Source organism: Bemisia tabaci, chromosome 7 (genome assembly GCF_918797505.1).
Source record: "Bemisia tabaci chromosome 7, PGI_BMITA_v3".
Classification (NCBI taxonomy): Eukaryota; Metazoa; Arthropoda; class Insecta; order Hemiptera; family Aleyrodidae; genus Bemisia; species Bemisia tabaci.
The window spans coordinates 26,857,658-26,882,829 of NC_092799.1; the positions used below are offsets into that span (position 1 = coordinate 26,857,658).

The 25,172-nt window shown below is 40.3% G+C and overlaps 1 protein-coding gene across 3 annotated transcripts in view; it reads left to right on the forward strand.

The window, feature by feature from the left end:
- LOC109041789 (pseudouridylate synthase RPUSD2) overlaps window positions 1-25,172 on the forward strand; it is a 335,027-nt gene that overhangs the window by 5,267 nt on the left and 304,588 nt on the right. For 2 of the 3 annotated variants that reach the window (XM_072302098.1, XM_019058214.2), the window contains one exon: window positions 2,639-3,344. In XM_072302098.1, the coding sequence (XP_072158199.1) occupies window positions 2,646-3,344 (699 nt within the window). In that variant the 5' untranslated portion in view covers window positions 2,639-2,645. Of the gene's footprint in view, window positions 1-2,638; window positions 3,345-20,173; window positions 20,488-25,172 lie in introns of those variants that run through there. The other variant, XM_019058219.2, reaches the window with a different exon arrangement.

Below are 25,172 nucleotides of genomic sequence, written 5' to 3' on the forward strand. Positions count from 1 at the left end.
GATATATGAGCCAAAATCAGAACTCGATTGATGGATTTAATCCATGAATACAGAAATATTGCCTCAGCTTACTGCCGCGATCGCAAATGCATACTGAGATGAACCTTGTGACATATGACAGCATAGGTAAACAATGTCTCACAGAGTAATGCGGTTAATCCGTTTTCTCTTATGACGCCAGTGGCCGAACTGCCGAAATCTCAAGGTTGTCTTTTGTGAAGCCCCGCTCAGCGTCCGAGATCACTTAACTGTTCTGTTTTCTCCCGACGCTCCCAAACGGCGAGATGGCTCAGTCAGCAGAAACACCATTCTGGCATTGGGAGTAAATCACTTTTTGTGCGAGCGGGGGTTCGAATCAGGGGACAGTTAATTTTTACTGGTTGTATTGAAAGTTTTAGACCAATCATCAAACAATAATTAATACTTGGCAACTTAGGAAGCACATAGGTCCCTTATGATGCGTATTCAGGCATATGTGTAGAGTAAAAATATCATACGTAGGGTGTCCCAAAAGTACCGGGACTGGTTCTGTAACTTCAAAAGTAAGATAGATACAGACATGATTTTGGTCTCATTTTAAAGATTAACTCAATACCTATCGATTAAAACCAAGATCAGCTCAATCGGATAAAAATTGACCGAGTTATGACAATTTGAAATTAGTGAGGAAAGTTTACCCCTACGGTTTTTAGGAAGATTTTTCGCTTACCAGGATTCAAAAAGTTAATATTCGTATCCACTTTCCTCCGAATCTTCCATAACTTCCTTTTGCTTTTCAAAGTACCGTCCATCAAACCGGATGCACTTTTTCATGCGCTCTTGCCACTTATCCAACATTGTTTTCCTGAATTCTTCCTCTGGGATGGCGTTGAAAAAGTTTTGAATTGCATTCTGGATTTCGGTCTTCGATTCGAATCTTCGTCCACGAAGCTCCCTTTTAAGTGTAGGAAACATCCAAAAATCACATGGAGCCAAGTCAGGGCTGTAAGGGGGATGAGGGATTGTTTCAACTCCATTTTTACTCATAAATTCACGTGTTAAGCTCGATGTGTGAGGCCGCGCTTGTCTTGATGGAGTATCCACGAAGCTTTCAAGTCCGACCGTTTCCGGGAAATGTGCATTCTCAACTCCTTTAGCACTTTGCAATAATACGCACTGTCAACTGTTGTGTTTGGTGGTACAAAATGTTGATAAATGACACCTCGAAAATGAAAAAAAAACAATAAGCATCACTTTATAGGCCGAATTTTCGATTTACGGCGATGAAGAATCTTCCTTAAAAACCGTAGGCGTAAACTTTCCTCGCTGATTTCAAATGGGCCATAACTTTTTCCAATTTTTATCCGATTGAGCTGATCTTGGTTTTAATCGATAGGTATTGAGTTGATCTTTAAAATGAGATCAAGATCATGTCTGTATCCATCTTACTTTCGAAGTTACAGAACAAGTCCCGGTGCTTTTGTGACACCTTTTGTATACTTTACGCCGAATAAGCGAACCTGAAACTTAAATGCGGTAACTTCCGAAAACCATAAATAATCCAACGAAAATAAATAATTGGTACATAACAGCTTTCTTGTATGCAAAGAAAATAATTAAAAATGTTAAAAAAGAGATGTCAACACAAAATTACATAGCCCCTTCAATTCAGAAGATACTACAAACGAACTGTACCTTAACATTTTCATATCCCAGAAGCTAACGTTCCCATGACGAATATTGCTATCGCTAGCGATTGCAAAATCCAACTTGTTTATGTTAATTTCGTCGTATTTTAAATTCCAAGGGGTACTTTTAGAAGGAGCTTTTACGAGGAAACCAATGAAACCAATTTTAGAACATCAAAATTGTGTGTATACGGAGTTATAAGCTTTTAAAGTTTCCAAATTTTGTCCGACCTCTCCAATTGACTCGACTCGACTCGACTTGTATGTCGATAGTCATCAGTCCTAAAATGGTGACTATCCCTTATTTTCAAATGAAAACTTGGCAGTAATGTTCTGCGCGGTAAGAAATGATGAACTGTGGCACTCTATTTCGAACAAAATCGGACGGGCCGTCAAATTTTGATCTAAGAAGACTAGTGAATGGTGACCAACAGTCATCAAATGGTTTTCTTTGATCGGAATCGGTTCTGAATTTGATCGTGTATCGAGATCTTAAGATTCTTACCGGACAATTCGCGTTAATGCAAAGGGAGAGAGGGTTATTATCCTTTTTTGCGGCAAGGCTGCTGCGCATAACCTCGTTGTCGATACATTGCCTTTTTGAATCTTGAATCTTGGAATAATTATTTCAAAAATTGTTGTTAGTATGGTTTTGTCTTGCTGGTGAGAAACATAAACTCCACCGAGAGGCAAGCCTAGCCCTTCCAAGCCTACGAGGGAGGTTATGGAGGAGAAGGATGTGCTACCAATGAGAAAATACTCTATTTCACCGAACTTTGAAAGTTCGTAACTCTTTGCTTTTAATTTCTGACATGTGAAATTTCACAGTTATCTTTTTTTATCATAGTGATCTATTATCTTCCCTGAAAAGATCGAATTGAAATTCAGCAGTGTTTATACCATAGTTTTCTGCTGCATCCTCCATTCATTAGTGTCAATTTGCTAATTTCAACATTATTTGCTTTTTGCAGACAATCTATGTTGGTCAAATCTTTGGGCTCCTTCAACAGGATATATAAACACTTTAAAAGGTGTAATATCAAGGATAGAACATCGTGTGCAAGTTATCTGCTGTACTCCAAAACAAAATATCTTATTGAAAGTAACGCAACTTTTTCAATGGCTAGTCAAGAAGACCCTGTCAATATTAAGACAGAAGACCCTGTCAACATTAATACAGAAGACCCTGTCAACAATAAGACAGAAGACCCTGTCAATATTAAGACAGGCGATCCAACTGTCGAAATGAATGTTGATGTCCCAGCAACACTTCCAAGTAATGGAAGTCGTTCACCCAGTCCAAGCGGTAAAATTAAAAAGCAAAAAAATTTTGGAAATTCAAACAAAATGAAGAAACACACCCATGAGAGAGATATTTCCGTCCAGCATTTTTCAACTGATGACATGATAAAAATATCCCTGGTAATGTTCAGTGATTTTATTGCAAGTCACACTCAGAAGGCAATTGAAAAGCCTCAAGCAGAAAACGCAGAGGAACCTGGCGAAAAGAAGCACGTTGAGGTGCAGTGCTCCGAAAATTGGGGGGACTCCATGTTTGTGTACGACGTTCCTCAAGATGAATCCACGCTCGAAAGTGACGGACCTGTAACCAAAAATGAGTCTGGTGAAGCTGGGAATACATCGGCTGCTCATGATGGCGACCCCACAGGAGATCAGGTCTGTAACTTATAGCTTTTGCACCTCTCAATTCTACCGTGCTAAGGAAGAACACCGTATGAGCCTTTAGACGTTGTCAGATCTCCTTCGATAAAAAACGAATTTACCGGGATTTTTAATTTCCTTCTTTAAATTCTTCAGATAATTTTGTTTGCAAATTATTCTAAAAAAATAGAAAATTGCAAGGATAAATACGAACAACTTTCCTCAGAAATACATGTTTTATCCGGGGAAATTTGGCAATTCTCGAATGTTCGTCCGGCATTTTTCCTTAGCATGGCAGAATTTCAGCCATGTTTTTGTTAATATAAATTACCAAAACTGAGGCGTCTCGTATGTTGAAAGAAGGAGAGGAACGATGTTTCACTCAGATTTTGGCGCGACATCACACTGTTTCAGACACCCCCCACCCCCACCTTTCTCCCATCAGAGCGTGCGACGTAATTTAAGGACGGCTCTAAAGTGACGTACTTCGACTCAGGAATTGTTGTCTATTTAAACCGAATTTAGCAGGAACGCACTAAGTCACGTTAAGTTCGAATCGAGGAAAGAGGTTTGAAGCTTTACGAGGTGGCAGACTTCCTGCCGTACCTACTTTATTTTTTCTTTGAAGACTCAGTCAACGTATAATTTCTTGAAAAGTATCTTGATTTTTATTCTCCGTCGGCAAACATTCCGTACTCGTAAACAAGCAATAAAATTAACTTGTTTCTCTTCGAAAAAGTAAAATGGGAGCGGCAATTTTAAAACACTGCAACGTGGTTTCGCACTCTAGCCATCGATCAGACTCGAATTTAAGAACCAATTTTCATGAATATTTATATGTTTAAAATATTTTCATTTTTAATTCGGAATTTTCGAGAAGAAACAGTTAACGAATAATCGACTTTGAAACTATTTTCAACTCTGTTTCCCCAAAATATGACTTGATGCGTTTCTGTGAAATTCGGCCCATTAAGCATCGGTGGGCAGTCTGATCTATTTGTTTCAAATATTTCTTTTTCAACTCAGAATTTTCGAGGAGAAACAGTTTACGAATAATTGACTCCGAAACTATCCCCAACTCTTTCTCCCCAAAATATGACTTGATGCGTTTCTGTGAAATTCGGCCCATTAAGCATCGGTGGGCAGTCTGATCTATTTTTTTCAAATATTTCTTTTTCAACTCAGAATTTTCGAGGAGAAACAGTTTACGAATAATGGACTTCGAAACTATCCCCAACTCTTTCCCCCCAAAATATGACTTGATGCGTTTCTGTGTAATCCGATCCATTAAGCATCGGTGGGCAGTCTGATCTATTTGTTTAAAATATTTCTTTTTCAACTCAGGATTTTCGAGGAGAAACAGTTTACGAATAATTGACTTTGAAACTATCCCCAACTCTTTCCCCCCAAAATGGGACTTGATGCGTTCCTGTGAAATCCGGTCCATTAAGCATCGGTGGGCAGTCTGATCTATTTGTTTAAAATATTTCTTTTTCAACTCAGAATTTTCGAGGAGAATTCGGTGGGCAGTCTGATCTATTTGTTTAAAATATTTCTTTTTCAACTCAGAATTTTCGAGGAGAAACAGTTTCCGAATAATCGACTTCGAAACTATCCCCAACTCTTTCCCCCCCAAAACACGACTCGATGCGTTTCTGTGAAATCCGGTCCATTTGGCATCGGCGGGCAGTCTGACGTCGCGGGGGGGGGGGGGGGGGGGTGGTGAGTATCTGGGGCTCTAATTACACCCGCTGAAAACGATACAGCGCACAATGTCATAGCAAGGCAGCTTAATTACCCGACCATTCTTTCGGGAGACAGCCCGAATAAGGGGCAATGATGACCGCCGTGCTTTCCGCGAGTCCCCCGCCGCCGCGCCCCCCGCCGGCCCGGCCGACCACTTTTCCGCGGGGACGAGGGGCCCTTGGAAGCTGCGGCAGCCCAACTTCATTAGTCAATGTAACTCGTTGGGCGGGTTAATTCGCCGCTCGGCGGGCAAGTGCCGTGAATACTTGAATATTTCGCGGCATCACCACTCGAACGATCATCGCTCACGTCTCATTACTCATTTCTCAGTTCTCAACTCCTCCCCCGGCCCCACCCCCCCCCACCGCCCCGCACCCCGCGGTAGCAGTCTCTACCCCTCTTTTCATGTGTATACTTTCAGGCCTCTCTCCAAAACAGGAGGAGTTGCAACATTCAAATGCATTCGGTTGCTGTCTGTTGAATTTGGTCCAACAATGGATCTCTTGCACGTGTCAGGGATCTGCGATTTAAGCATGAGTGGGTCAGTTGCGCCGCTCTCAGAATCGTGTTTTGATGCTTCGTACTTGTCGATCAGATAAAAATAATGAGATCCGTAATAACAGCAACTGGAACCATCGATATATAAAGTAGCGTCTTCGAGGAAATAGGTTTTTTGACTGTGCATTTCAAACCGTAAATCTACTTCTGTTTGATTTGAATTTTTTTGGCGTTCATGTTCCCAAATTTCTCGTGAAACAGTTCTGTAAGCTTTAAGACATTACCGACCCAATTTTTAATTTTTCTAGACTATCCTGGCAGTCGCATTTTATATTGAATAAATGCAAATATAATTATTATTTTTTGCTGATGGGTCAGTTTCGCTGGTCACAGAATCGTGTTTTGATACTAGATTCTTGTAGATTAGCTGAAAATAATAAGACCTGCCCAAATAGCAACTTTTTACGTTCAATACTAACCGAGATATCGCGCTTTGAAAAATTCGGTTTATGACGTCATCCACCAGGATTGTGTGGTCTCCTCCACCTTGCTTTCATCCGAGTTGCACGTTGAGTAACCAGTGCGAATGTGTGTTTCCCTGACTGGTGAAAGAAAGGTGGAAGAAACCAAGGGTGTTACTACCGCGATGGATGACGTCATGAACCGAATTTTTCAAAGCGTAATATCTCGGTTAATTTTTACAAAACCGCTGGAGAAATCGCGTATTCGCCGCGATCTTGCGGAGATTATCGCGTCATTTCTCAGTTTTTATCCGAAGTCCCAGGAAAAATCGCGCATTTTCGGTGATTTTGAAATGGAAAGTGCGTGACCGTTTAGGATTTAACGAACACGATGGAACAATAGCGCATATTCCGCTATTCTGAGATGAATAGTGCGTAATTTCTCACTATTTGAGGATCGAAAACCAAGCGAGCAACTATTCGAACTCCAGAGTAGGTATGTGGTGTGGTATCAAACGAAATTGAAGGAAAATGATAGCTTCTCACTAGTCTATAATACTACAGATATCACAAAATGACATAAGCTAAGGAAAAAATCTCCAAAAAACCAGCGAATCCCAATGCGCGGTCTGGATTGTATTCTACGGATATGTTTCTTTCTCTATGCTTCGTTTCTCCGCGTGTTGTGTCTAGTGACACAACCTCAACTTTTTTTCTCCTGTAGACTTCGACATCATGGTTAGGTAGGCTTAAACTTAAATTGAATCATACTCTGCATGAATAGTTTAACTGGACATAGAGGTGAACTCTCAGCGTAGCACAGAGGATCCCGGGATCCCCCTCATTACGACTGTCCCGATAAAAAAACATGGCAGAATCGAAAACGCCTTCAATTGCGGTGTGATACCTCCCGCATTCCGGAGAGCACGAATAGTTGTATGAGTGCGCCTTACTAACGCGACGGGCGATTAACATTGAAGAAGCCTCCACGCTGGCCTTGTCCAGTTTTCTCATATTCTGTTGCTTGAAAATTCGTTTCAGAGAAAACCAATGGCACCGGGTGTTTCGTTTGAAATTTTAAAACCACCTGAAGTATATGTGTTTTACAAAAAAATGTTAACTCACTGAAAAAAGTAACATTTATAAAACACGTAGTTATGATTGTAAAAACAACAGGAAAGGAAATAGTATCAAAAGAAATAAAAGCTATTATGAAAATAGCATCATTTAGAACAAAAGTCCTGTTACATCCTATTCGTTGTTATCAATAAAATCATATGTTAATTTTTTTATCCAAGAGTCGTCACCCAGGAGACGCCAAAAAGAGATAATAAAAATGAACATATGATTTTATTAATAACAACGAATGGGATTTAACATTTTTTTATTATCTCTTTTTGGCGTCTCCTGGGTGACGACTCTTGGATAAAAAAAAATTAACTTATGATTTTATTAATAACAATAAATAGGATTTAACAAGTCCTATTTACAATAACCCTATTACAACCCTATTAACCGTATTTACCATCAATGGCAAAAAAAGAAAAAAATAAAAAAATAAAAAAAAATTGTGTTTTTTTCGTTACTTTACTCATGGCCAAGTACTAAAATCTCAAAATGCCTGGCGCATTGAAGAGTTTTATTGACAGAGGCGGTCACCACTCTTGGTTCCTCTCCCACCATGAGCCGCAGCATGTGTGTTTCGACACCCGCATGAGTGATGTGCGTTGCGGGAACCAATTACCGCGTCTAATTAAGACGGTGCACCATCCTCCCGGTCCTCGGTGCATACGAGCCGAGTCGCTCAATTCTACTCCCTTGCAAATTTCCGCACCCGTTAATTGGCATTATACTTTAACGCGGCGCGGGAGTACGGAGGTGTGACCGTAAGGGACGCAGAAACGCGAGCGCTGTCGCCTCCGCCGCAAATTTCCCGGGTGGCGCTGAAAAGTGGGACTTCAGGGGAAAACACGAGCCCGCTCGCGGTTGTTGATGTTGGGCCTCAATTTACTTCGCTCTTATTTATATATATATATATATATATATATATATATATATATATATATATATATATATATATATATATATATATATATATATATATATATATATATAATTTCTGCGGAGAGTTGCCGTGTTTTTCTTGCGACCTGCGTCATGCACGCTGCCTGGTAATTGCCTCCGGACCAGCAGCCTGATTATTGAAATTTTTTGTTTGTCGGATCGACATAGATGACATAGGTTAAAAGGCGGAGCGTGATTGGTTGGTTATGTCTTAACGCTGCTTTATCGTGCCTTTGTCAGGTGGAATGATCGACATACTGTCGGAAACTTAAGAGGTGCCGTTAGCTTGTCGATCATTCCACCTGACAAAGGCACGATAAAGCAGCGTTAAGACACAGCCGACCAATCACGCTCCGCCTTTTAACCTATGTCATCTATGTCGATCCGACAAACAAAAAATTTCAATAATCAGGCTGCAGGGATGGCAACGAAACGGAGATGACTCTCCAACTGCTCTGGGTAATAAGCGCTGACCGACTCACGGTGGAACGAGCCTATTAGAGCGGTCGGACATAAAATTTTTGACTAAAACAGCAAATGTTGATATCTATTTTGTCACATTTTAAATTTCAAGGGGTGCTTGTAGAAGAAAATGTCACGAGATAACCAATGGAACCATTTTTAGAACCTTAAAATGTTGTATAAATGGAGTTATAAGCGTTTAAAGTTTCCAAATTTAGTCCGACCTCTCCTATTGACTCGATTCACTGTGCGACTATGGATAGGCTTTGAGTCACTGAAGGCTCTATGATATTTCGGAGTGATGGAGTCCGGAAAAAAGGCCCTCAGGGTGAAAATTCAAGGGGCCGTCCCGAAATTACGGAGCGCTTTTGCGGTTTTTTGACACCTTCCACCTCCTGTACCTTTCACTGGAAAAAATGTAGCTTGGATCTAGAGTCCTGACTCTTAAAAACATTGACCAAAAAAATACTCTTGATTCGATCAGATTTTTGCTTGATTCAAATGAAAATCCGCGTGAATCCAGGGTTTGATTATGGATAATTCAAGATTAGAGATAGTGCCACCAGTCACCACTGAGAATTTCACTTTCCTTCGACGATTACTTAAATAATATTGTTCAAATTACAAAGAGCAGATCCACAAGATATAGATTATTTTTTGCTTGATTTTTTGAGCCAAAATTATTGGCAATTATTACAAGCGCAGTGAAAGTACGGCTGAAACTTTTAGCTTAGCGGCGGTGGCCGAGCGCGCAACGGAATCCCTCATGTTCTGTCTCTTTTTCTCTCCAATTGCTGTAATGGGAATTATTTTCCGCCGTAGTTACGACTTTACTTTTGGGAATTTTGAGAAGATGTTCTTACTAAGTGTTCCTCAAGTATGTTGCTATATCCCGTGGCTCCCCAAACTTGAATAAGTATTACGGTTTTTATTATTTTGGCAAATATAAACGGCTATTCTGAGCAGCGCGACGTGGTGGCCAAATCGCGAAGTTCGAAGCCTGGATACACCTTATAAGGCTTGACTCTCGATTTAAGCAAAACTCCGATTGAATGCAAGAGTATTTTTCCTTATAAATATTTTTAAGAGTCGGGATTCTAGATCCAAGGGATTTTTTTTCCAGTGTTCCGTAACGCCTAGCTAGTCCCACATTCCCCTAAAAAAGTAAGTAACGCTTGCCCGAAACCCCCCCCCCTCCTGGCCCCCTCCGCTATAAATAATGTAATGCGCGCCTGGATCACCCCCTCTCCCCATTTCGATGAAAAATAATCGAAATTAATCACCTTACGTTTACTGAGCGGATTGGCGTTTCTACTCAGTGAGGAAAATTGGAAGTATTTTGATGATGATTTTTAACCACCCTGTTTTAGTAGACGCCCTGAGTTCAAGATGAGCTTATTTGGTCTAAAATTCGGCTTACAATAATGTTTCGGGGAAGAGTTGACAAAAACCCCTCAGGATTTTAGAGTAAATTTTCATTTCGCGAACTTTTCCTTCGGGATTCGCGCTGCAGATCGCGACGCTGTGGGCTATGTGGACACATCATTCGAGACGTAAGTAATCATGCACCGTCTAAGGAGCTTTAAAAAACCAGGGCTGGAGACCGATTTTCAAAATGAACAAAATGTGCCCTTCAGCCACCCGTCACGGCGCTCTGTGTGGACTGTAGAGTGGACGCAACATGATAGTAAGATACCGTGTGAGATGTTTTGCCGCCTCTTCATTTTGAAGGCGTTTCCGAATCACGTGTATATGTATTATGAATCGCCTCTCGCCTCGCAGTCTGATGCAGATGTTGGCTGTTACAAATGGAATTCAAGTTCCTGGACCGTAAACATCCTTTTTAATCAGTGATATTGGATCAAAAAGTACCGACATCTGTTTTCTTTTTTTGTTCCATTACGCAAAAAATTTGACGCTGATTTTGATAGGTGCCGCATTGGAAAAAAAAACACAGTCCAGACTCTTACGAACATCGACAAGAAAAAATACTCTTGATTCAATCGGATCTTTGCTTAAATCAAGAACCAAGCCTCTTAATTTGAGCGGATTTCCTTTTGATTTAAGCAAAAATCTGATTGAATCAAGAGTATTTTTTCTTGTCAATGTTTTCAAGAGTCTGCACTCTAGATCCAATGTGTTTTTTTTCCAGTGCGCGACAGGATTAAGCTCTACAATGCCAGGAATCGGACTTTTTGTTTCGTTTTTTGGAAGAATTTTAGTTTCGACATTCGACAATGACTTTAAAAAATAGAAGAAAAGTTCAATTTTACTTTCATCGTACTATAAATCAAGATTTCTTTCAATTTTTAGAAATCAATAGGATGTGCGTTGAACTCTCTCAGAATCCATCGCCAAAATATAAAACTCTTTTGCCACCTTAATTTTAAAATGTATACTCGAAATGTAGCCCTGGAATCCTCGCCTGTAACGCACCCGTTAAGTAGGCGTAGAGCCCCCCCCAGCGTTACGCATTCTATGTCAGACTTTAATGACCTTGGTTTCCTCCACCGGAGCTCGGTCTCCATAACCGAGAATTCAGTTTTCCGGTCCATAACTAAACCCGACCCGGGCCGGAAACACCATATACTAACCAAAAATAACTCAAGGAACAAATACTTTTATCAGTGTGTGCAAAAAGTAGCGTTGGCCTCCGAACCTAACTTTTGCCTCACCCGATTACATGGCTTAGATTGCTAGTCCAGAGTCCCTAAAATATTTTGCCTCTGGGGTCTCATCTCCGGGCGCGAGCGGGGACTTTTGGACGGACGCAGACGAGACGGCGTGCAAAGTGCAGAGAAATAAAAAAGACGATTGTTTCGGTAAGCGCGATAATTCGCTCGGGCCGGGCCTAAAAATAGAGGGAGCCAACCCGATCCGCGCCGCGCGATTCCCGACTCGAACCCGTTCACCTGCGTCGCTCGGCTCGGCTCGCTCGCGCGGGGCCCGGCCCGCTCGTCCAATTACCACGGCGTCGCGAGCCTGATTTTCTGATCTCATGTTGACAGACGCGGTTTAATAATAGAATCAGTCCCGGCTCCCACGCCCGCCCCCCTCGAAACGACGCCGAAATAGACGAAAAAAATGTTTGAGCTTTTGATTCTTCCACTTAAACCGGCGCGGCGGCCTCTATTATTACCTCCACGGTTCGTTAGACTTAGCGCAGGGCCGTTCGCAGTCCATGGACACGGCACAATGGGTCGCTTGCAAACTTCATTTACAGCTGAAATTAGTGCTCAGGGTGTCTACAAGTCCGCAAATAGTACTGATTTTTTAAGGCCGGTCCGGAAGTACCGAAAAAGTGCGGAAATTACGCAGGAAGGTCCGGAATTTTTTTCCTTTTTTTGTCAATTTTGTCGCAATTTGAGCGAGAAATTCTAATTTGGACGCGTCACAATGGATCTCGGTTGCAAACTTCATTTACAGCTAAAATTAGTGTTGATCCTACCGTAAAAGGGTCAAAAAGTACGACGAGCAAAACCTGCAGGTGTTGAATTTTTTTGTTGCCAGAAAACGTGTTTGTAGAAAAATTAATTGATATTAGCAAGAGATGACTACAAGCAATTGACTTCCTGCAGCCTGATCGTTGAAACGATTTCTGGCTTTGTCGGGAAGATAAAACGAGAATAGCCTTAATCTCCATTAATCTATCCATTTTCCGTTCCTTGCCGCGCTGACTTGAATTGCAAGAGTCAGGCTGGAGGAAAAGAGTTGTTTCAAGAACACCTAAATGGACGTATTTCTACCAAACGGAACTATGTGTATTAAGACATGAGCCCTGGGACCCATAAGCATATGTGCATAACAGGGCTCACGTCATAATGCACATAGTTCCGTTTGATAGAAATGCGGAAATATGAATACGGCTCTGAGATGCTAAGCTCAGTGGCAAAGCGCAAACGATCGATTTTGGATATTTTTTTATTTGAAGCTATGGTAAAGAATCAAATAGCAAGGTGCTCATTGCGAACACCCTGTTTATCGATCCTTTTCCATAGGTTTAAAGGTCAGATCAATCGATATATCGCAAAGCACGCTACTCCACTTTACATTTCGCGACTGTAACTCCACATACGTCCATCGCATAATATAATCAATCAATCAATCAATTTTTCCTGAAATGTCACGTAACGTATGTACTTGCATTACTGAACTCTTGAAATGTGCTGTGTCATTCCGGAGCTTTCCGAGGGGGCCTTTGAGTGAGAGGAAAACCCTTCTTGTCGCGAAGCATATGGTAACGGATCAGAAATGTCCATGCAGAATCACTAGAAATGGCTGTTAATGACCAGATTCGACCATAATTCTTGTAACGGAACCGCAACGAAGGAATTAATCGATATATCTTGACGTGACATTGTTCAGATTCTGTAATAGCAGAGGCGAGGCGTGAAAGATCGATTATCGATATCTCGCCATTTGAAACTATGGTAATGAATCGATTAATAAGGTGCTCACTGCGAACACCCTGTTTATCGATCCTTTTCCATAGGCTGAAATGGCAGATCAATCGATGTATCGCGAAGCACGCCACCAGGGTGTCTACTAAATCAGTTTGGCCAAAAATAGTACTTTTTCAGTACATTCCCAAGAAATTCAGTACCTCTTCAACAGCATAATTCAGTACTTCTTTTGTATCTCTATTTGACGAAATTCGAAAAATTTCAAAAATTTGAATTTCTCGCTTTTGTCTCGAATTGAGACAAAAATGACAAAAAAATGAAGAAAATTCCGGAGCTCTTGCAGAATTACCGCAGATCAATCGATGTATCGCAAAGCACGCCATTTCGCTGGCTAAGCTCTCTCACAAATCAGAGCAAATCCTGAGTTGGGCGGGTGGAAGAGAAGGAATGCGACCGGTCGGGCAGGAATTAGGTCGTGTTGAACTAAGGGGAAGATTGGGCGACTGGGTAGGGCGACTCTAATCGACCAGAATGTGACAAAAGTTAAAATGTGCTCCCGGGAAAAATTGATGATAGTAAAGAGGAGGGAATTGGTGAGCGAGGACCCGAGTTAAATCCGCCTTCCGCCTTCCGCCTTCCGCCTTCTGCCTTCCTTCGCGCCAATAATGATAATAGTCCGCCGAGGCGCGGCGGCGTAAACGCTCACTTTGTTAAAAAGCTCGAAAGCTCGCGAAATACGTGAGGCGGAACTGAAAGAAGGGTCTCTGCACCCTCCATGCAGCTCTGAGAAATGCTCTGCATCGTCCCCTCCCGCGGGAGAATTCCCCGGCCGATTTTGGCTGGAAGCTGAGCCCCGAGGAAAGAATCTTGGATGGACCACTGGTCTGAGATAGGAAAAAACGTTGCTTTTTCCCCCGTAACATTTTAGTCAGGAAATGATTTTAACAGCAGAAAGTCCGGAAATCATTCTCTGAACATGATGTATGTACAGAGGAAATGGCAGTTAGATGATCGGGGTGTCTACAAGTCCGGAATTTATGAAAAGTCCGGAAAGAATGCTGATTTTTAAGGGCGGTCCAGAGGTACTAAAAATGTGCGGTAACTCCGCAAGGAGGTTCGGAATTTGTTTAATTTTTGTCGCAATTTGAGGGAGAAATTAAAATTGTTGAAATTTTTCGAATTTCGTCAAATAATGGAGGTACCGAAAGAGTACTGAATTTCTCTGTTGAGGAGGTACTGAATATCTTGGGAATGTACTGAAAAAGTACTGTAAAAGTAACGATTTATGGCCAGCCTGTTTTAGTAGACACTCTGCATACAGTGGAAATGGAAGTTATATGATACGAACGATGTTATTTGTATTTTTGGTCAAATGTCACCAATGTAAATTGTAAACTGTCGCATTTAATTCAGGAGTTGATCTCCAGACTTCTCGTTGTGTGATTCAATTTCCTTTCAACAGTTTGAAGAGAAAGGATGCGGAAAGGTGATTCAATTCATTTCTTCCGAGCTGTTCTCAAATGGATTCCTCCGAAAACGGCACAAATTAATTGTAAATCACCAGAATTATTCTTTTGCGGGAAATATTCAATGTGAATTCCTTTTGATTCGAATAGATTTTCACAATGGGCCTGTTGCAAACTTTTGCTAGAGCAAAAATAAGAGTTGTTTCTTATAGATAATGCCTCAAAAATCACGATGAGCGCATCGGCAAAGTCTGAAATGCACTCATAACTTCACAATCTGCGTAAGAAATTTGCGGTTTTTTGAGCTTCCCGCTTCAAAAACGATACTACGGCACAGGTGAACATTTTGTTAGAGGAGTCGTTCCATCGTCGGCAATACTCATCATGGCCGACGACAATCCGCCAAAACACCTGTGATGGGACGAGATAACACCTGAACAGGATTAGACTAGATAACAATCGGCGTGTTTACGTTCATATTTTCCTCACCCGCCTTGATTGACCTTGAACTCTCCTCGAAATACGCGCGGAACTGCGCAAGCGTCGGCCATGATGAATATTGCCGACGATGAAGCGACTCTTCTAACAAAATGTTCACCTGTGCCGTAGTATCGTTTTTGAAGCGGGAAGCTCAAAAAAACGCAAATTTCTTACGCAGATTGTGAAGTTATGAGTGCATTTCAGACTTTGCCGATGCGCACATCGTGATTTTTGAGGCATTATATATAGGAAACAACTCTTATTTTTGCTCTAGCAAAAGTTTGCAACAGGCCCATTCACAGTGTGCGGTGGGAGACATAAATCAATAGAATGTTTTGCACTCATCGTGGAACTGTGCATGGAAATGCTCCAGAATATTCTTTTTCCTGGCAGAGATCAGAGGCTATGATCCGAACGGAGAGAATGCATGCAGGTGTGACCACATGAACGATTTATCTTTCATTCGGTTATGAGTGTCATTAAAGCCGTTTGGCATGCCAGTTGGCGTGGTGGTCAAAGTCAAGTTCATTCATGCTTCTTACGTTCCTCTTTAAAGAATTAAAAATAAGAAAAATAAAAATAAAACGCATCGCTCGAGTAATTTAGATACTTGTAGGTTTGCACGCTCTGTATTAATTATTAATTTGGGCATCTTCTTTTTGAAAAAGTGCACGACTTTTTAAGTAGTTAAACCTACATTCCTTGCTTATCTAGTAATCTTTTTCAATCTCATTCGAGTAGTTGCTTCTAAAACTAGATTTTATAAACCGCAAACTTTAAAATGCCATAATCCAAGTTTGGGTCGACTTTTTTGTTTTGGTTTTTTTTTTTATTCCAAAATATTTAAAAGGCACTCCTCGTTGTAGCAGTACCAAAAAAAATATGTCTATTCCCCATTCCTTAATACAAATTATGAAATAATGATTCATAGTTAGACACAAGACCAACTGTTCCTAAATCAAACAATTTTTTTTATTTTTTATTTTTTTCCTGAACAAATTTTATTTAAACATAACGTATGTACTGTAAGAATATGTCTTGTATCTATCTACATGATTGAATCAAACTAAATTAAATTCATTAAATTCAAAATTAAGATAATCAGACAATAATACCGACTGCAGTGATATGTGCCTCAAGAAATATCGGCAGCGGCTACCTTCTCCTCTGCGGCAATTAGCTGTTGATCTTTCAAGCTAGCCCTCTCTGCAGTCCTTTATCTTTTCTTCCACCTCATTTATCGCCCGATTGAAAAGGAGCGGGAAATATGATTTATATCGACGAGTCATTAGCCGGTTGGAGTGAAATGTGTAATCATTAGACGGTGGGCCGTGGTCGCCCCCCCCCCCCCCCCGGATTTTAAACCTGAGAAACGCGGAGGCAACTCCCGCAAGTAAGCAAAGTCTCTTCCATTTAAATGTGTGTAAAACGATCGATGTATCGAGAAGGGCTGGCTAACGTTGCATCCATTTAAAGCTGTTTTCCTTGCATAAAGAAATGTCAATCGCCAAAGTTTTTTTCCTTCTGTCTTTAAGATACGAGCAAGCGGCAGAATTGTTCAAATTATTAATAATATCGTGGAAAAGCAAGTCGCGACTAACAATGGACCACCAGACAAGGTACAAATTAAAGCAATCTGATACATGTTTCTTAACCAAAATTTCACGCAGAACACGATTTGCGCAACGAAAATGACTGAAACTAACTCCTAACGAAGATATTAACGTTTTTATTTCACATTGGTTACGAGGAATTTGAACTGCCCGCTCACAAGAAACTCAAAGCTCTACGTGAGTCAAATCGCGCACTACAACGGTTTCAGCAATATTCTCAGTCGAGCAATGCACATTTCCCACCATGTGTAGCTCAAACTATGAGCAATTTGCTGTAGCTGAGCCAAAGCGTCAAGATTGAGGTTGCCAGATTTTTATATCGCAGAGACTGTGATGATAGACGTTTAGTGCGCGATGTGAATCACGCAGAGCATTGAGTTTTCATGAGCGGGTGGTTTGAATATACGCATCAAGAATCATTAAATATCTTCGTAAGGAGTTGATTTCGGTAATTTTCGTTGTGCCTATCGTGTTCTGCGTGGAATTTATGTTTCGAAACATGTATCAGAATGCTGGAAATCGTACCTTGTCTAGTGGTCCATTACTATAGATTCCCATAAATTTAAGACGAAAGAAAGTTTTTAGACGGAACAACTAAGTAAATACTTGATGAAATTACGGAAAAGCATGTTTTTTTCTCTCTCTCTTTCTTTTGTTTTCTTTAACGAGCTTAGTGTAATGCGTCTTTGTTTATCCTCGAAAAATGAGACTCAGAACGGTGACGCGTGAATCCCTTTTCAAATACGATTTGGCTACTGTCCTCTGAGCGATTCCTTTGCCAAGACGGTCGGTTCGTCTAGATCACTGAACTGAAAGAGACTGTGAGAGTCGGAAGAGGGGAGGTTGCATGTCACCGTGATATGTAAAAGGAAGAAAGAGAAAAACGTCGTATTATTACATTTCCCTATTTTTTGCGGATTAAATTATGGGTGATCGTAGGAACAGTTTCAATTTTAAATACCCCTGAAAAATTTATTGTATTAGCGTTTTACCGTAACTTCGCAGACAGTCATTTACCCTCATTTATATCTAATTTTATTGATTTTTTTATGTTTGCAGGTAAGAATGCTGGTTTTTTCCGCTATTGATCGATGCTTCTGAGTAGAATGTCATTTGAATATTTGAAACCATCATACCGTGAGTACTTTTTGAGATTGATCAGTTCGTAATTGAAATTCGTGCTGAACTCTATTTGTTTTTCCGTTTAGTACTGTTTCTTTCTTTTTATTTCGGACATCCACTAAAATAATTCATTTCCGAAGGTTAAACGGTTGCGGCGCCATACTCGTGGCGAAATGATCGCATTTTGATTCGTACGATACATTGCGGCGGTTATCCAGGATTGCGCGAAAGGTCTAAGAAAATATATGAGGATTGCGCAAAAAAGGCACAAGGATTGCGCGAATAGAAACTTTAACATTTGCTAAGGGAACGCGCTTTAAAATGAAGTTAATTTAAAGTAGAAGTTTGGCAAAGCAGGAAACAGTTGGAAAATAAACGCAGTTTTATGCAAAGACAAGTTTTATGTTAACGCTAGTTTAGGTTAGTTTGTTCACAATTCATCCATGTCTTACCTTCTGATGATACATGAAGTGAGAAGATTGAATAATGGTTGTGGGTATAAAAAACTCTCCTAAATTTTCCTGGAAGAAACGTTGGAATACAGCGTCGAAACACAAAATGGGCCTTTTAAGCTGTATCATTCTAACGCGAGTTCGAATAATTGCGCCAAACACAGTGCGGCCAGCGTTAGACGTATATCAGCGCCTGCAAGACTTTTGGAATACTTCACGCATTGCGCCAAACGGTGCGGTCGCTGTCAAGCCCATATTAGCGCCTACAAGACTGAATGAATACTTCTCGCATTGCGCTAAACGCAGTGCGTGCAGTCGGTCGGTTGACGTGAAATGTAGGAATTTTGTATGACTGCGTGTCATCATCCCGAGTCGTTGTCAACCTTCACATCCAGATTGCAAACTTGCAAAATGAAAGTTAATGAATAAGAACCAATTTCCCCTTGTTATCATATCTTGGAAATTAGATTAAAACTCGTGATTGTATGTTATCATTTTCTCTTCGCTCAACAAGTTTTAAAAATGCAAAACTGTGCGCGCGCAACTTCGAGTAATTTGAATTCATAGGTTGGCTGCCCTCTTGGGCCCTAACTTCATTCGCGGAGGTGTCGGTGAAGGCCTTGATGGATATTCGGAGTTTCACAGCTATCTATACTCTCGCTATACAGGTATACTCTAATCTTCAATGGAGAATTTGAACACAAAAATGTTATTGCTTCATCTGAGAGCGCCCAATGAGCTTAATTCACAGTATTTTTCATAATTTTTTTCTGACATGGAAAATTGGAGAAAAATAGATTTCAAAGTAAGAAAATTTGCCGCCTTGTGACGTCATCTGGCGGCATTCTCCATTGAAACGCGTTTTTTTTTTAGCAGATTAGGTTATTTTGTCACATTTTCTCCAATAATTGTCCAATTTAGAAACCAAGGCTATCCTCGTACTCAGTTTTCCTAGGAGTATCATTTTAAAGACGAAATTCACAAAATTTAAGACACCTGCAACTTCTCTATTGTCAGGGAATTTCATCAAAATTTGTCAGGGAAAACATGGAAATACGAGGGGCCGAATTTTGTCGGTCCTTCCACCGTACTTAAAGATACTTAGGACGGGTCCCGACTGCACTTAAGTCCGGCTTAGCGCTTCTGATTGGCCGATGGTGCGGTTTGAACTCATCGATGACTGTTCTGCTCTGCTAAGGAAGAACGCCGTATGAACCTTTAGGCGTTGCCAAATTTCCTTTGGTAAATCACGAATTTTCTGGAAAATTTGTAAATATTTTTTCTCCAATTTTTCAGATAATTTTGTTCGTAACTCCACCTGAAGTTCCTGAAAATATTCATATTTTTCTTCAAAACTAACTATTTTCTGAGCGGAAATTTGGCAACTCTCGAATGTTCATACGGCGTTTCTCCTTAGCACGACAGTGTTGCACTCAGAGATGGAAAATTTCATGAAATTTATTCGAATGAAATTTCACGAAATTTCATGAAATATATTGAAACTTCTGGGGGATACATTCAGGAGGCGAAGAAACGCTTAGAAACAGTGATTCTAAATGTTGAAATTTTTTACCCCAAGCCTAAAACATTCGCGCGTTGCAAATGTTTTCGTTTAATTCAGAGGTTAGGTTGGGGGTTTTCTCTCTAAACTCCCCTTTTTGCCCCCTATTTGTGTCTAGCACCTTCAATTGAGTAGCATAACACCGCAGTATCGACAGAAAGACCATCTGAAACGCTTTCAGACCTTCCCAGGTTCAATAAATAATTCTAAAAAAAATTAATAAATTTCAAATTCTGTTTAATTTATTCGAGCCTTATGAAATTCCACTTTCCATCTCTGGTTGCACTTCGTGTGAAAAAGCCGAGAAAATTCGGCCGCAGGGAACTTCATTTTCCAGATTCGGTGGCAACCCTGCTCAGCATCATTACCGTCATTGTTCTTAATTTTCCGAAGGGATGCAACACGCGTAGCGTCCGCCGCGGAACAGGTAGCATGACGTCACGGCGCGGTGCGTCGATCCCCGGCGCTGCGAGGGATGAGCCGGGCGGGCGTCGCGGCGGCGGCGTCGCGGCGCTATCAGTCGCGGTCCACGTGAGTCCGTACCTCGCGCCGCAGTCAGCGTCGCGGCGCTATCAGTCGCGGTCCAACTCTCGCCGAACTCGCACCGAACCCGCGCGCGTTTCTCGAGCTCACGCTCCTGTCGTGCGTTTGCATCTCCGTCGATTTTCCCGCCTCCCTCGGAAATCATCCCTTAGTGTTTGTGTCACCTGTGAGATTTTTTCTTTTGTTTCTGTGCGAACCGTTGGTACCTCCCAGTGCAAGAAAGAGATAGTGAAGCCGGAGCCCTGCAAGGATAATGTAATTTCACACCTTGAAATTGCCGTTTGAAAGTAAGTTTGTCCCTTTTTCTCGCGATCAGTTGGGTTGAAATTGATTCCGGTCCAAAATTAAATATTCGGGCATTACTACCGCGCAACGCAACACTGGAAAAAAATACACATTGGATCTAGAGTCCAGACTCTTGAAAATATTGACAAGAAAAAGGACTCTTGATTCAATCAGATTTAAGCTTAAATCAAAAGGAAATCCGCTCAAATAAGAGGTTTGGTTCTTGGTTTAAGCTTAAAACTGATTGAATCAAGAGTATTTTTTCTTGTCGATGTTTTTAAGAATTTGGACTCTAGATCCAATGCGTTTTTTTCCAGTGAATAATGCCGTTAATGCCATTTTAAATTTTCTGGAAACAATTTATCATAGCGGAAAAATGTTCGTACCTTGGAACAATGTTTTTACAGAATTCTTTCGCAAATAGTATCAAGAACATAACTGCCGTGCAACGTAAAAACGCCGTAAACGCCATTTTATATTTTTTGGAAACAATGTATCATTACAAAAAACCTTGTGTACCTTGGGACAGTGTTTTACGGAATTCTTTTGCAAATACTATCAAGAATTTAACCTGGAAATTTGAATCGCATGGGTAAAACGGTTTTTATTTTATGAAGTTCCAAAAAACGAGGGAAAATCTTGATGGATTTCGGCGTTCTTGCTTAGCACGGTAGATTAGGTCAAAACGTTGGTTTTAAATTTTTGAATTTAATGGCTCAGCATTGTGTCACAGTTGAGTCAGCCCTACGGTGATCAATGCATTACAGGTGTATTGAAATAATATTTACTAAGCGTTTTGTCAGTATTTTGTGAAAGGTGAATCAGCATTATCGCAAGAAGTCTTGGCACAATTTTTTTTGTATTTTTTCCTTATTTCATACAACTATTTTCCTTAATTTTTACTCTGATTTTTATTCAAATTGTTAGAAAACCAATCTATTTTAAAGATCGTTGATAAATACTATTTAAAAATATGTTTTCAAGAATCCACACCTAGATACTTAATTAGAAAATATCAAGGAGAGAAAATGTTGGCAATATTCCCCCAATATACCCCCAATAATACCCAATTTTATTTTTTATTATGGCTTTCGTCAGACATTTAACCTTCGGAACGCTGAAATCTCACCTTTCCATTTGAAAAATCAAAGGTTTTTAGACGGGATGAACTTCTCCGCTTTCAAATTTTAACCCAACTGAGTCGCATTTAAATACTTTTCATACATTACTTATAGTTGCATGAAAGCTTGAGACGAAATTTTAAGACGCTCGGGAAAATTTTCTTGACCTTTATCTCCTTGAAACTCGCACGTTCATAAACTCACGGACATTTCAAGGATTTGTTAAGCAAAGGATTTGTTTCAAGGAGCGTCTTAAAATTTTGGTCTCCCTTTTGAAACATTTTTTAAGATTTTGTTTGCATGTATCTTTTCATAAATTAGGTTAAGAACAAAGGTATCCAAAGTAGCTAAAATGCGTATTATGTGCTCTACACTGTCCTCTCCCACTCGTTGGCATGTTCAAATTATGAAAATCAAATGAGCCCCCTGCTGTGAGGTATTTATAAGGAGTTTACCCATTCAATTTATCTACACGGAAAAAGCAACTTAGCTTTCCTAACACTTTATTTTAAGTAGCGCCAAGTACAGGCAGTAGGACCGGACTCTAAAGCTGTAGGGCTAAGCACTATATTGACTGTAGTTGACGCTATTTTACCAAAAGTGCTAAAGCTCAGCGCTAAGATGTTTTTTCCATGTATCATTCCATTGTCGAACAAATATATGCTCAGTTTTTTCTGAGGCAATACATCTAGAAATTTAATGAACGAACCTTTCAGTTGTGCTTTTGAAATGGGACGTGTCTCATGTTGCGACAACAAATTTTGAGGAAGGCATAGGTTAAGGTTATACCCTAGTTCAGGTTTCATCAAGGTCTTTGTTTCCTCCTTTCAGAGAAAAAAAATGACTCTATTTAAGAAAACAATTCTTGACTTTGCCGCCCATAAAAAATTTGCCCTGAATCAAGAGGAAAATATGCTGATATGAAGAAAAATACTTACTTTTATCAAGCAGAAATTTTCTTAATTTTCGCGATTTTATTTTTTAGCCAAAAGAAAATTTTCTTGACGATAAATTGAGGGGCTTGCCGGACAAGACGCCTAAGTGCAGTTTTTAAAAAAAATTGAGATATTAATGAACTCCGCTTAAACTAGTTTGATTGTATATCTGTGAAAAATTCACAAACAAAATCCAACTTTACAGCATTAAAAAGTGAGTTTAAACTGTAAACACGTATGTATTTTCTTGAAGTAGCAAAAACTACATTTATTCGCCTTATCCTCCAAGTCCTTCAATGGAGTTGTTGCATTTGTGAGGAATTTAAGATTTTACCATAGATTCTCATGTAAAAGTTCGCGAGAAACACGATGGTGCCACTGGTTTTCTCTGAAATCAACTCCCAAGCTCAAAAAAAGCTCTCAAAATGAGGCCAAAATGGAGGGAATATCCTACGCTATCCTGAGAGTCCATCTTTACATCAAGACAAACTCTCCATGCGAAGATAGGGAGCAAATACATTAGCAGGGTTGCCGTGTTTTCAGTTTTGGAGTCCCCGAATAAAGCGGCAGCCATGTCAATGTATTTGCTCCCCATCTTTGCATGGAGAGTTCGTCTTGATGTAGAGGTGGACTCTCAGGATAGCGTGGAATATCTCCTCCATTTTGGCCTCAACTTGAGAGCTTTCTTTGAGCTTGGGAGTTGATTTCAGAGAAAACCAGTGGCACCATCGTGTTTTTCACGAACTTCTGCAAGAGAATCAACAGTCAAATCGCAAATTCCTCACGCATGCAACATCTCCATTCAAGTCACTTTTTCCTGTGTTGTTAATATTAATACACTTCAACGCCGCAGTTTTAATTACAGGAAAATTGACAAAACGACCGTTTTATCCAGGCATCAACGGTTACATTGAAGTTGAATGAATTAGATTCCAAAAGTGAGGGAAACGGGATTGCTTTGCGTATCCCGCACAAAAACTGGAAAGTCGGTGCATGAATAACACCATTCCGCTTTAATAAGCGCGTAAACATGCGTCAGGGATTCGATTCCCTCGCTTTGCAACGAGAGTAACTCAACAGCTAGTACCCAACGAGTTTGTATACCAACTCGGGTCCATTCTCCGCCGCTAGCTGTTGTTTGTGTCGCAGCATTCCTCCAGTACTAAAAGCAAGAGCTACCCGATTGTAAAAATAACATCTCCTTATGACCCGCTCGTTTGGTTTTAATCGGCGAGGGAGAAGAAAAACCTTGAATTGGAGAACTTATAAATCGAACCTGAAATGAAAACCCATCTTCAGGCAAGATGAACATTGTTTAAGCCCCTTAATTCGCTCTGAGAATACACATATGGTGCATTGGTGCATATCTTGCATATTGTGTAATGTCAGAATTTGGCACAGCTCGTCAGGGATTTCAGGAAAACGCCAGGGAATTTTATTTTTCAAAGTCTGTGGCAATTCTGAAATTAGTGTTCTTGCCTCTTTGTAACTTTGATTTTTGACTCCGCATCCGTTCAGCGGTTCTTTGCTCCTAGTCAGATATGTAAATTGATTTCATCCTTCTGAATTTTTAACTTCTGGAATATCCCTGACTTTATAGAACTGGTCCGTATGTACTTGGTAGTTCTTGAATTATTTATTGTTTTATTTTTTTATTTTTGAATATCGGCCGTTTGAAATATATTTTTTTTTTTTTTGTTATAATGACTTTCAAAAAATCAAGCAGTACCATTTGAACCTACACAACAGCTTCTGCGCTTAAGGGTTGCAAAGAATAGGGGTTGAGAAAGACCGAAATCCCATTTTAAAGACACTTGCATACTTGACTGCACTCGAACACTTTTCAAAAGTCCGTGGAAAGTCTTTGTTTTACTAATTAGAACGCCTTGAAAAATCTTTGATTTTGGAAAACTTAAAGCTTTTAAAGTATTTAATGGATTAAGATGCAGAACCCTTCCGTTATAAATCATGTCCAGGACATGGGGAAACAGGGGAACACTAGGATTTTTCAGAGGAAAAAAAATTCTGCTTAATCGACTACACTTTGCTTTCAACGCAAATATTTTAAAAATTGAGAATTTCTCACCTCTTCGCCAGAGACCGTTCTTTTATGAATTTGACTTCCCGAGCGCAATGTATCAAATGGACCGCGTTAGGCATAAAGGAACCAAAAAACATCAGTTATTGCCAAATTTAATTGGGCAATTCAACTTTTCAGATGAAAACTGTTGTGCGGATTTTTGTGCAAATTTCAGTGAATTTTCTGCGTAGTGGAAAGCAAATTCCTCAACATTTTTGAAGGGATCCGCACAGACGTTCCGTTTTGCTGAAGGCGGTCCAAATACGCATGCATATCGCCTGCGCTCGCAAGATCTTTGAAAGTCCTCGGCCGTATTCTATTGATTAAAGCTCCTTGAAGATTCCTAGATCTTGGATTTGAAGTTTTTTGAACGCTGCCATTGACTAGAGTCTCTTTATACTGATTGTAAAGACAATGCGAATGATCGGTTCCCGTATTTTAGGCCTTCACAGTGTCACAGACGGGAATGAAAATTATATTTTCATCAATTGCAAGATTATAAACTGGAATGGACTGGGGAATAGGGAGCACGGCAAGGAACACGTGGAATA